The sequence below is a fragment of the Electrona antarctica genome (genome assembly GCF_951216825.1).
Source record: "Electrona antarctica genome assembly, chromosome: 11".
NCBI lineage: Eukaryota > Metazoa > Chordata > Actinopteri > Myctophiformes > Myctophidae > Electrona > Electrona antarctica.
In genome coordinates, this window is record NC_136792.1 from 35725207 (window position 1) to 35737706 (window position 12500).

Genomic DNA, 12500 nt, shown 5'->3' on the forward strand with positions numbered 1-12500 from the left:
CCCTCTTATGAAAATGTCTTCTTGAATGCAAATGGCAAATGGTTCATTTCTATATAGTGCCATTTTTCCTTTCCAAAGTGCTTTGTTGATGATTCATTTTAAAGGACAAAGTTGTGACGTTGACATTGTGATAGCGTTTTGTGTGATGATGTCGTTACCGAATGACAGTTGAAAATTACCCTTTTCAACCCTTTAAGGCAGTAGTTCTCAACCTGTGGGTCGGGACCCCCCAACATGATTTTTGGGGGGTCCCCAGATGACTTATTGAAGGACTTTTAAGACCATTTCAATACATAAAAATCACACCCGTATGAACTGAGTGGTGTAAGCTATAGCCTGTCTGACGTAATGAAATCATGTCTGACGTAATGAAATCATGTCTGACGTAATTAAATCACACCCGGGTGAACAGGGTGAACATAGCAACCATGCTCATTTTTTCTGCACAGACTAACTGTTGTAGGAGTGGTTTACACCACTCAAAAAGTAGATCAGCTATTTCCCACTTATTTAAAATATTTTTTTGCAGAGGGCCTCCTATGCCCAGCTCTGTGTGTTTGTGTGAATTTAAGCGATGATTTGATTGGCTGAGCACCCCATAGCGATGATTTGATTGGAGGAGCAACGTAGATTAAAAGTGAGGGCAGAAAAGTGAAGACGTCAATTGTGATGGGCACCAATGACAGGAAAGTGAGGACGCCATGTGATTGGCCAGAATTATGCTGTATGATGATGTATGACGATAAGAGCGCCCCTGACTTAACGCAGGTGTTTTTGAGGGGCGCTATAGCCCCTCCTATTCAGCTATATTGTAGATTCTTGTCCTAACACAAACATGAAATGCCATTGACAATGAATGGAAAATTTACGTCATATGTGTCTGAGCAAATCGGCTATTTCTGTGTTAACACAAACATTAAATGCCATTGACAATGAATGGAGAATTTACATCATATGTGGAACAGCAAATCAGCGAAATTGCCATTTACAATAATAATAATAATAATAATAATAATAATAATAATAATAATAATAATAATAATAATAATAATAATAATAATAATAATAATAATAATAATAATAATACATTTTATTCATACGGCGCCTTTCAGGGCACTCAAGGTCGCTGTACAACAGATTAAGAACAGTCAATGAATGGATGATGTACGATGATAAGAGCGCCCCTCACTATAAATGATATAGTGTTGGACATACAAGGTTTGCGCCCGACATCAATGGAATAGCTTGCTTAAACGCCGTTACAAAAGCCTCTATTTGTTCCTGACTGGATTTCAGTTATTAGTCAAGCTCTTCTCCCGCCTTGGGGCCAATGTGCATGTGCCTCGCTAATACACAGACAGGAAGGTTAGAGTGTGTGGATCCACTGAGAGATGTTACAATGCTCCAGGAAAGACAAGACAAATGGCAACTCCATTCAAGCAGATACATGCTGCACGCACGCACATTGGGCATTACTATACTTGTGAGGACATCACACTTGTGTGTGTCATATTTCACAATGTCCGAACGCTATTTAGCAGTAGTTCTTAAACCTTTTCATGTCAATGACCCCTAAATTGATATGTAGCTATTTGGTTGCGGACCCCCATCTGAAAATATTTTGTGCCAGGGACCCCCAGAGAAAAATATTTTCATCAAAAGAAATCGAAATTGTTCAAAATGTTAATACTTGCAAGATTCTTTGAGAGGCGCTATAGCCCCTCCAATGCACATACCGTATAGTAGAGGTTGAACGTTAAAGGCGTAGTGAAATGAAAAATACGTTTTTCACACTTTTAGACCATATCTGTGGTCATCATATGGACATACCTAACAATGGAGGCCAAAAAAATGGGCAAATTCTCATTTTTGTGTGTTTTTATACCAAAAGTCCATAAAACATTTATATATAATTAATTAATATTTAATTACTTCCTGAAAATGAAAACGTGCTGCGTGATGACGTGTAGAGATCCACATCGATAAAAGCCAATAAAAATGAAGCTCACCAGTTTGTTTCCCATGCTTCATTACTCCTCCTCCACAGCTGGTTTTGATTAAAGAACTACTACTGTTTTTATTCTCATTCAAGATGACATCCAGACAGTGCATATTCAATTCAATCTTTATTACAGACTCACGGTCCAGATCACATACAGAGGAACAAAAGACAGTAAATAATAAGACAAATTAAAAATAGAAAAATGTCTCCAAATCATGGAAGAGAACCTATTAGAGCTCTTCACAGGGTTGGTTAACAACCTGATGACACAGTTGTCAGACTCCTCTAGTCGACACATGAATTTGTACATTAAGTTTCTTAGAAGGGCTTGACAGGTAGGCACCCCCAAGTTCTCAAACAGCTGACTGGCACTGTGCCATCTTGGTATACCCTCACTAGTAATCGTAATGCATCATTATATGCAACCTTAAGTTTATGCATGCTACTCACCTTGTAGTGAAATTATGAAATGTCCTCATTAAAATGTTTGCCTGGGCATACATTTTGCACCTTTGTCTATGAATGTCTTTATCATCTGTGAGGTCATCAGAGATATAGTGACCGAGGTACTTAATCTCACTGCAGACAAGGAGAATGTTATCACTGAGAATAATTATTATCCTCTTTACTTCGCACAATCAGGATGCTACTCTTCTTGGCATTATACTTAATATTAAAGTCAATACCATACTGGGAACAAATCCTCAAAAGCTGCTGTAAGCCTGCACTGTACGGGGAAATGATAACCAAATCGTCCGCGTACATAAGATCATGGTTCACAACAGTATTACCGATAACACAGCCAGTTTTACAGAGGTTCAGGTTACTAGATAGATCATCCATGTACAGATTAAATAAAAAAGGAGATAAAATTCCCAACATGAAATGGTTCCGATGCAGTATTGCCCCACTTCACCTGCATCAGCTGATGTGCATACCAAAAGGCTAACATCCTGATAATGTACTTGGGTACCCCTCTTTGGCACATTTTATCAAATAACTTAAAATGGTTTAGTCTATCAAATGCCCTGGATGCATCAATAAAACATAAAAACATAGTGGAGTTTTGACTCCTATATTTTCTCCTATGTATTCAACAGGATCTTCTCCAGGACTTTGGACAGTATGCTAGCTAAAGCAATAGGTCTGTAGTTATCCATATTATTAATTTTCCCAGCTTTATCTTTTATGACAGGTATGAGCAGCACAGATAACATGGAATCTGGTAAAACACCATGGTACAGGAACCCAGTAAGACATAGAGCAATAAGAGGGGAAAGTTTAAGACTGGCATATTTTACAATGTGTATACTTGTTTTAAACTTAATCATCATGCTAAAATATGTAGGTTGTGTACAGGTTAGAAATAATCCGCTGGCTTTTTTTAATGTCTCCCTTTCACTTTGTTTACAAACGAAATTCACGTGCAGGAAGTCACAGACTTTGAGACCCCATAGCCTGGAGGGATGCGGCGCTCTGATTGGTTCAGAAACTTCAGAGCCAGCGTTTCCAGCTAAAACTTCAAAATAAACTGTCCACCATTTCCGTTGCCCTACACCTTTAACTTAAGTCTGAGACTGGACCTGTAAGGTTACATTTCTTACAGTAAATTAACATTCGGGTCCATTTTAATGTGTGCATGCGTGATGGTCATGACATTATGCTTTGTGTACATGAGTATGTGTGACATAAGTTGTGCATGTGTGCACATGCACAATCATACATTCATGCACCAATGAGCGCATATGATATTGGCCTATATTTATATATACTGTATATAGCAGGGGAGTTGGAATATAGCTTCTCATAATTAACATCCTTTATATCATTGGTTAAGTGACTGTGTATATAGGCTTTGCCACATTACTCAAGGCCCAGTGTTTGGGAATGGGAAGGCTCTTCATGCTGAGTAAGAGCAATCCTGTCAAGTAAGGCTAAATAGCTCTTCAAATAAGTGGATAGCATGCATGGACATGGACCAAGGCTGGCAAGGAGAGAGAGAGAGAGAGAGAGAGAGAGAGAGAGAGAGAGAGAGAGAGTCGTCACTGTCTGGCAGAAACCTTGTGTATGTTTTTACCATGGCTTGAAAAGGACTGGTCTAGAATACCCATGTAAAGTTCGACATGCTAGTCATACTGACACGTAGTTCTGATTGGCTGCCGTATTTCACAAATACAACCAAATGGACCCATAACAGTCCATTTGTATTTCCATCAGAGTTTATTGTTATAAAAGGGTCCATTTGTAGTAGGCTAAGGCTACACTGTCAGTTACAGAGTCACCTCGACAGATCCTGTTGTTAACTCAAAGGTGTCAGGAGGAGGCGTCACGTGACACTGGGTGTAAACTTGTTTCCACACATGAATACAGACAGACAGATATTTACATTTCATACCACAATTCTGGAGATATAAGGCAGCCACTGGTAATTAACTGATAATTGATCAGTTCTGGTTTCCCCTTAAATTAACCATTTAAACCATATGGTTGACTGAGCGGAAACCCTCGGGCTTCTGTACTAGTGTATTTTCAGTTTTCTGCTTTTGTGAGGAAAGCGTTGGCTGAAAATAGCCGATCGACAAGCTTTGAGCTTTTGAGCTTTTGTGACTTATCTACATTGGATCCATTGGTTCATTTAATGAAAATGAACGGTTTCAGTTAATTCGAGGTTTCCCACCTGACAGCCATGAAGTGCAGGCGATGCGTCTAAACGGAGGTCATATAACAGGGTGATAAGCATGCAGAGCACAGGGTGATAAGCATGCAGAGCACAGGGTGATAAGCATGCAGAGCAGAGCAGCATGGATGTAGACTTGGACTGCATACTTGCATGATGATGAACCACACGGTCATGTACAGGGCCCTCACCGCTGCACAGTACTACAATGCATAACAAACTAGCCAACTAACCTGTCTTGAAAAGTCATCTGTCATCTGTCTGTAAAATGTAAATTATAGTTAATAAGTGTACATTTTACACAGTCAGTGGCGAAGATATCGACGGTGCCGGGGCCCATGAAGGGGTAAGAAAAAAAGGCGACGGTGAAAACTTGCCTGGGTACCGAGGCTACTCGGTCACATGAAGAGTAACACAAAGGATTCGTCAGTGATGTCACTGACTATTGCATAACAGTGACATTGTCCTGTCCTTCTTGGTATCTTTACCGTATAGCCTTGTTTCAACGTGTGTGTTTAATGATCAGCTGTCAGCAGCATAACAGAGTGGCTGTATAGACTATTTTGTCACGTTCAGCGTTCACGCTAATGAAAGACGGGATTATTATTCCATGCCAACATTCAAGTATCAGAAGAAACCCAGTAAGTAATCCGTCACTAACTAAAGCGTTTTCCATCTGTCCAAAGTCATTTCTGATTGCCTTTTTATAATCATCCTATCCTTGTTGATATAACTCCATTTCGGTCTATGTTATATCATCATGTTGTGCTATAAGGTACAGTCAACTGTCTTCCGCATTTTGGTACAATAATGTGGGGGGGGGGGGGGGGGGGGGGGTTACCTGGGGTTACCTGGACAAGAGCGTCTGCTAAGTCAGGGGTTCTCAACCCGTGGGTCGCGGCCCCTCGGGGGGTCGCCAAATTATTTTGGGGGGTCCCCAAATAATAATAAAAATAAATAAATAAATAAATATATATATATATATATATATTTTTTTTTTTGCAACTGAATGGCTGGAAAATGGAAATGAAGAGTTTACATATAGTACACATAGTACATGCATACACCTTCCCTAATGTATATCTGGTTTCAGTATTTATTTATGGTGTATTGTCTCTATTATTAAGGTTATTGTAGCAGTCAATTTATATTGGGGGTCGGGAGGGGGCGGGGCGGGGGTCCCGAGACGTTGCCAAAGCATTTCCGGGGGTCCCCGGCCAAAAACGTTGAGAACCCCTGTGCTAAGTGGGTACATTCATGGTATTCAATGGACTGTATAAAGCTCAGAGAGAAAGATCACTGAATGATTGCAGCAAATAACCATTATTTTAAACGGACTGTAGGCCTATAAAGCTCAGACAGAAAGAGTAGATATAATTAGAGCACATATACAGTATAATGATTATTTTAAGCATGCATCATGCATGCATCCTAACCATGGATGGTTAGGATGCAACTAAACAATTATGCTACTGCAGTGTCCCACTGCACCACCACTGCTGAATTTGATGAATTGAAAATGGTGGGCCCTATAGTTAACAAGTGTAATGCTTTATGGTGTCGTCCACTCACAGTTAACAGTTTCAATCAATCAATCAATCAATCAATCAATAGTTGTGTAGTTTGCATCAGTTCTCAAATTGGGGTCTCTGGGTTCCTTTCGGGCAGGGGTGTTCCAATAGGTGGTTTGGGACTCTGAGATTAGGGGGGGGGGGGGGTGTCCTTGTCTGAGAAACAGATAAGCATGTAGGTCAAAGAGCGTTAGTGAGGACCAGGTAGGCTATATAAAGATGGGTTTAAAATGGGCGAAGTCGTCTTTTAATTGTGACTTTACAGATTTGCAGATACACTTTGTCTGTTTACTTCATGGTGTTGAGAGAGAAAACTTAATGTTGCACATTAAGCTAATCATCTGGGGACCCTGGCAGTCCCAACCCCAGTTTGGGAACCACTGAGCTAACTGGGGTCCTTATATTGGCCTGAGAAAAAAAAGACCCCTAAAGCAGTTTTGTATACCGGTAGCTAACACAATAGCATAGGTAGGCCTAGTGTGTAATAATTATGATGAATATGTAGCCTACTGAACAAGTGAATTCCTGTCAGCTGTTTCTCTGGAACAAGCTGAACATATTTGTTTCAGTGTGTAATGCCTATAGGTTTTCCTTTTGCATAACCCCCAGTGTCAGTGATGTTTATTCCCGTGAATGTTTTGCTAAAATGTTCCTTTCCTCCCATACGTGCGCTGTGTGTGTGTGTGTGTGCGCGCGCGCGCGTGCGTGCGTGCGTGTGTGTGTGTCTAAGTTTCCTAGTCAAATATGTTCCCTCTGGCGTATTTCCTTTGTACTGTTTAAAAAAAAATAGCCTAATCGGCTGAACGTGTCACCCCTCCTCACCTAAAAAAGTGGGGGGGGAGAAAAATATCTCAGACTGAGAGTGACTCTCCCTTTTGACCCTCCGACAACGCGCGGAAACAGTCACACACGCAGACACGCACACGCACGCACACACACACACACACACACACACACACACACACACACACACACACGCACGCACACACACACACACACACGCACACACATCACGTACCGCTTGGGTACCTTGCGTGCGTGTACGAATACGCGCAAGAAGTTCCTTGTCGGCGGCAGCAGTGGCGCATTGTAGGCTAGAGAAAGTTTTTCCGCGGATCAACAGGCACGCACGCATCATCATCAGATAGTCTAGCTACTATAGACCTACGCCGCCGTGGAGAAGTTATGTGGAATATGTGCGTGTGATCGGAATGACAATGAGCCGGTGGCTGGATGTGTGCTCCTCGCAGCGATAAGGAGCTCATGCATGGCCGTGAGCAGAGCTATATTATCGGCCACCACCTGCCTTCTGGTTCCACTACATCGCCTCCTCCTTCACCGCCGGACTCCCGGGGATGGTCTGCGTTTGGGGACCTTTTTATTGTTTGTATTTATTTTTTCGGAGGACAAGGATATGGGACTTCTTTCTGTGCTGCTGTCCTACAGTTTGTAAGCAAGGGGTTTCTCATAGATTGGAGAAGTTACGATGCGTAAAGTTTTAGACAACTCTTGGATAGGAGAACGTTTTCTGTAAAGTTTAATAGAGAAGGAGACTTGTATTTATTTATTTTGGCACAAGAAGAGGACTTGTTTGCGTGTCCACGTTTTTGTAGTGAAGCAAGCAATTAAGTGGTGAGTTTCTCAGGAGAGATTGAAGATCGGCTACATTGCGTAAAGTTCGACAACTCTCTTGGATACAGCCAAGCTACTAGGCCTACGAGCACGTCGTTTTCTGTGCACGTTGACTAGAAAGGTTTCGGTTTTTTCACACTTGCCTCGTTTTAAGAGCTCAAGTCCATATGAGGAAGTAGCCTAAAGACGCACGAAGGACGTTTTAATAAGTGTTGAACAGAGATGAAGGGATCATCATCATCATCATCAGTGATGTTTAAAGTGTGCCTGTCGCTCCTCGTGCTCTTGTGGGTGATGATGCTGAGGACTTCAGCGGAGCAGCAGATCATCAATGCTAAGGTTATGAGGACCAACATGAGGCGAGACGGTAAGTTCAATTTATAATAGCCTGATGATAATCAGTCAATCAGTGCTTCTCAAACTTTTCAAATTCAAGGATAATAACTCTGAGAATGTACATATGGAACCAGATGGATTCCTGCGGGTTACCAGCTGTAAGAGGCTATGGGTCCCTTTGGATTGATTGATTGATTGATTGATTGATTGCATTCTTTTGATTGAAAACAGTTTGCAGAATGGGTATACAGTTAAAGGAAAGGTCTAACATGTGCTAAGAGGATAAAATCAGAAAAAGCACTAATACAAGGGAAGACCTTGACCCCCTTGAGGACCGCACTCCTTAGTGTCAGCATCTTTTTTTTCTACTAGTCAAAAATGTAATCACATTTTCTACGGTCGATGAAAAATGTTTCAAAAGTTTATAGCTGACAATATCCTCATAACTCATATAAAGCAATTTCATAGCGTGCGGGTATCCATGTAGGCTGTTCTGTTCCCCTCAACTATATGAACACTGAGGATCTGACTGCTTATACTGTATTCACTTTGCCAACACACATACAGTAGGCCTATGCTACTGAACCAAGTGACTGTGTGTGAGAAATATAGCCTGCTGTGTTGTTTTGTAACTTTGGCTATTGCTGTGAAATTTGTGAATACACGGGTGAGACATTCAAACTGTTGTTGTCTGCAGCCTGGTGCTTTGTGTGCTGTGAGTGCTGACAAGTGACAATTACATGTAATCGTAGTCCTTCATCAGAATGACCATGTTGCCACGAATGGCAAAATGGTGTTATTGTTATTGTTGTATGCTTGTATGCTTGTGTGTGTGTGTGTGTGTGTGTGTGTGTGTGTGTGTGTGTGTGTGTGTGTGAGATGACTGGAAGCAACGATGGAGGGGAGGGCTCGTCCGACCTCAGACCTAGAGAGAGAGAGAGGGTGGGGGGGGGGGGGGGGGGGGGTCAAGGAAAATATTAAGACAGACGACAGACAGACAGACAGACAGACAGACAGACAGAGAGAGGGAGTGTACCCATCAGTCAGTCAGTCAGTCAGTCAGTCAGTCAGTCAGTCAGTCAGTCAGTCAGAAGTCTCCTATATGAAAGCTACAGTGCCTACAGTACAGTATGCTGCAGTAGCTCCATCAGCCTCAGTGGTGACATGTTCTTGGCACACGGCTCTATCTACCTTCCTGCAGGTGTGCGCTGCTTACTTTTCCCTGGCCCTGAGGTTAAAGGCACTGTGATTAGTTTAGATTCCACAACACAAACACAAGCACACACACCACAAACACGCACGCACGCACGCACGCACGCACGCACGCACGCACGCACGCACGCACGCACGCACGCACACACACACACACACACACACACACACACCGTACAGGGCTATATGCAGGTGTTGATGTGTGCACTGTTTTAGACACACGCGCGCACGCACACGCACACGCACAGAACAAACACACAGGCTCACATGCACACGTATACAGTACAGCACACACAAACAAACACAGCTGCGGGGAAACTCGAAAATACCAGCAGATTTGAGCCCAAACCACTACTGCTGAGTGTGTGTGTGTGTGTGTGTGTGTGTGTGTGTGTGTGTGTGTGTGTGTGTGTGTGTGTGTGTGTGTGTGTGTGTGTGTGTGTGTTTGTTTCAAAGAAAAGAACAGCACACAACTTTTCGCTGGGTATGTCTGACTGGAGAATGAACTTGGCAGCCAATGAAATGTCAACACTCACAAATATAATTTCCAAACCTTTTGAACATGCTCAGCCATCTGTTTTTAGCAGCTGGCTGCCGTTTGCATGTTATGGTATTAACAGTATCATTTTGTTTCTTACCAATGCTGTACCCTACAGCATGCAGGGCTTCTCAAACGTTTCAGGCGACCCCCCCACACACTTTAAATAATCATATTTAAAGTGCATGGGACCCCCAAAATAATCATATTTGAAGTGGGGACCCCCCAAAATAATCATATTTGAAGTGGGGACCCCCAAAATAATCATTTTTGAAGTGGGGACCCCCAACATATCATTCGGTAAGAACTTAGTTAGTTAGTTAGTTAGTTTTTGGTATAGGCTAGATCGTTTTTTTATTGGCCTAAAATATGGTCTATATACACGATACATTCATGAATCCACTTGCTGACCGGCTGTCGGTATTGAGCTATTTTTTATAGGGGTCCATATGTGAGGGCTGTGTGTGTGTGTGTGTGTGTGTGTGTGTGTGTGTGCTCGTGTGTGTGTGTGTGTGTGTGTGTGTGCGTGCGTGCGTGCGTGCGTGCGTGCGTGCGTGCGTGCGTGCGTGCGTGCGTGCGTGCGTGCGTGCGTGCGTGCGACGTGCGTGCGTGCGACGTGCTCTGTGCGTGTGCGTGTGTGTGTGTGCGCGTCTGTCTGCTCGAAGCTAATCTTGCTAATGGTTTAATTTCTTGTGCACACTGCAGTAAGCCAGCCCAGAAGTACCTCCATTGTTTTGTTTTGTTTTCCAGCTTATGAAATAGCCTACTGAAATATTCAAAGCAGCACTTCACCCATTGTCAATCTTGCATTTATATAATTGGTCCTCACTAGTGCTCATTATAAGAGCATTATATTATCGATTATATTATCGGTGATAGACCTTCTGCTGACCAATAGTAGCAACACAGATATATTGTTGCTGTCATGCAGAAGTGTGTGTGTGTGTGTGTGTTTGCCTGTACTGATTGTTATAGTGACCTCTACAGTATATGGTTATGTCTGGGTCATAGTGACCTCCATACAGGTCTGGGTCATACTGATGGTGCATTCCGCCTGCCCACCCATTAACCAATTGTACTATAGGGTGTACTGGTTTTGTGAAATCTGATAGCTGGGTTCCACTATTTGATTGATATACCTGCTGATTATGCGGACGGGCGCGCGTGTGTGTGTGCGTGTGTGTGTGTGTGTGTGTGTGTGTGTGTGTGTGTGTGTGTGTGTGTGTGTGTGTGCATGTGCGTATCGCGTGTGTCATCTGCATCCAGTCACCTTCAAAATGACACACTTTCATTTGATTTGAATATGTCAAGCATATCACCACACATGTGTGATGGACCAGCTATCAGATAGGAGAGACAGCAAAAACCAATTGCTTATTTCACTTGATTACGGTGGGCTGAAAATGCCACAATGCGTGCACGCGTGCACACGGTGTGGTGCTGTGCGCACGTGCACACGGTGTGGTGCTGTGCGCGTGTGTATTTGTCAGAAAGGCTTACAGCACTCAGGAAGTCCTGCCAAGGTCTCTGGTGTTTGTTTATCTCTGTCCATGTGCTCACTTCCTGCAGTAGGAGCATGTGTGTGTGCATGTTCGAGACAGACAGACAGACAGACAGACAGACAGACAGACAGACAGACTTTGCATAAAATATAACAAAATGCACGCGCACACACACACACACACACACACACACACACACACACACACACACACACACACACACACACACACACACACACACACACACACACACACACACACACACACACACACACACACACACACACACACACACACCTTCCTTCCTTTGTTCGTCCATCAGGGTTGATGATGTCCATGGCACGTCTCAATTTGTTGACTTTTGGTGAGTGCACAGATGACTGGAAAGACCACTTCGAATCCACTGTGGCAAAGAGGTCAGAGAGGATGCAGAGCCCTGAGGGGCAGGCACAGTTTATTTAGAAGATCCTAGAGAGGATGCAGAGCCCTGAGGGGCAGGCACAGTTTATGTGCTGTTGTTCAACATGGCACAGGATCTTCTGCTGTTCTCACAGAGAACGGCACCCTCCTGGACCTTTCTTCTCCAGGCCGGTCGGTCCTTGGCTATGTGTTCCCAGTGGTTCAGGTTGATCTTAACCCATTCCGGACGGAAACCCATTTGTAGGTCTGCTATTTTTGAAAAATCGTGAAAATGCGGCACAAATCTTTGAATATAATTATATTCTTTCAGAAGACTTTTTATTTATTTCGACGTCAGGCCTAAATGGGTTAAAGCTCTTCAAGGAGCAGTGGCGGCCTTATATATGTTTCAATCGTTTCAATTGAAACGGGCCTCGAGGGGCCTCCCAAAACAAAATAGTAGTAGTAGTAGTAGTAGTAGGGTTGTAGTAGTAGAAGTAATATTGCATTGCATCGCAGCCTTCCAATCAGCCTTGTCAATTATTCAGTCTCATTTGGTACGTCCACTTACCTAGTTGGCAGCAGCTAATAATCACTGCAGGTACTCGACCTGTCATGTCTATGTGTTGTT

The 12500-nt window shown here is 42.9% G+C and overlaps 1 protein-coding gene across 1 annotated transcript in view; it reads left to right on the forward strand.

Annotated features, from left to right (window-relative positions):
- Window positions 1-8148: 8148 nt before the first annotated feature.
- Window positions 8149-12500, forward strand: part of pdgfd (platelet derived growth factor d) — a gene marked incomplete at its 3' end in the record, with an annotated part of 94635 nt that continues 90283 nt past the window's right edge. The window contains exon 1 of the mRNA XM_079513574.1: window positions 8149-8249. Within this exon, the coding sequence (XP_079369700.1) occupies window positions 8177-8249 (73 nt within the window). The 5' untranslated portion in view covers window positions 8149-8176. The remainder of the gene's footprint in view (window positions 8250-12500) is intronic.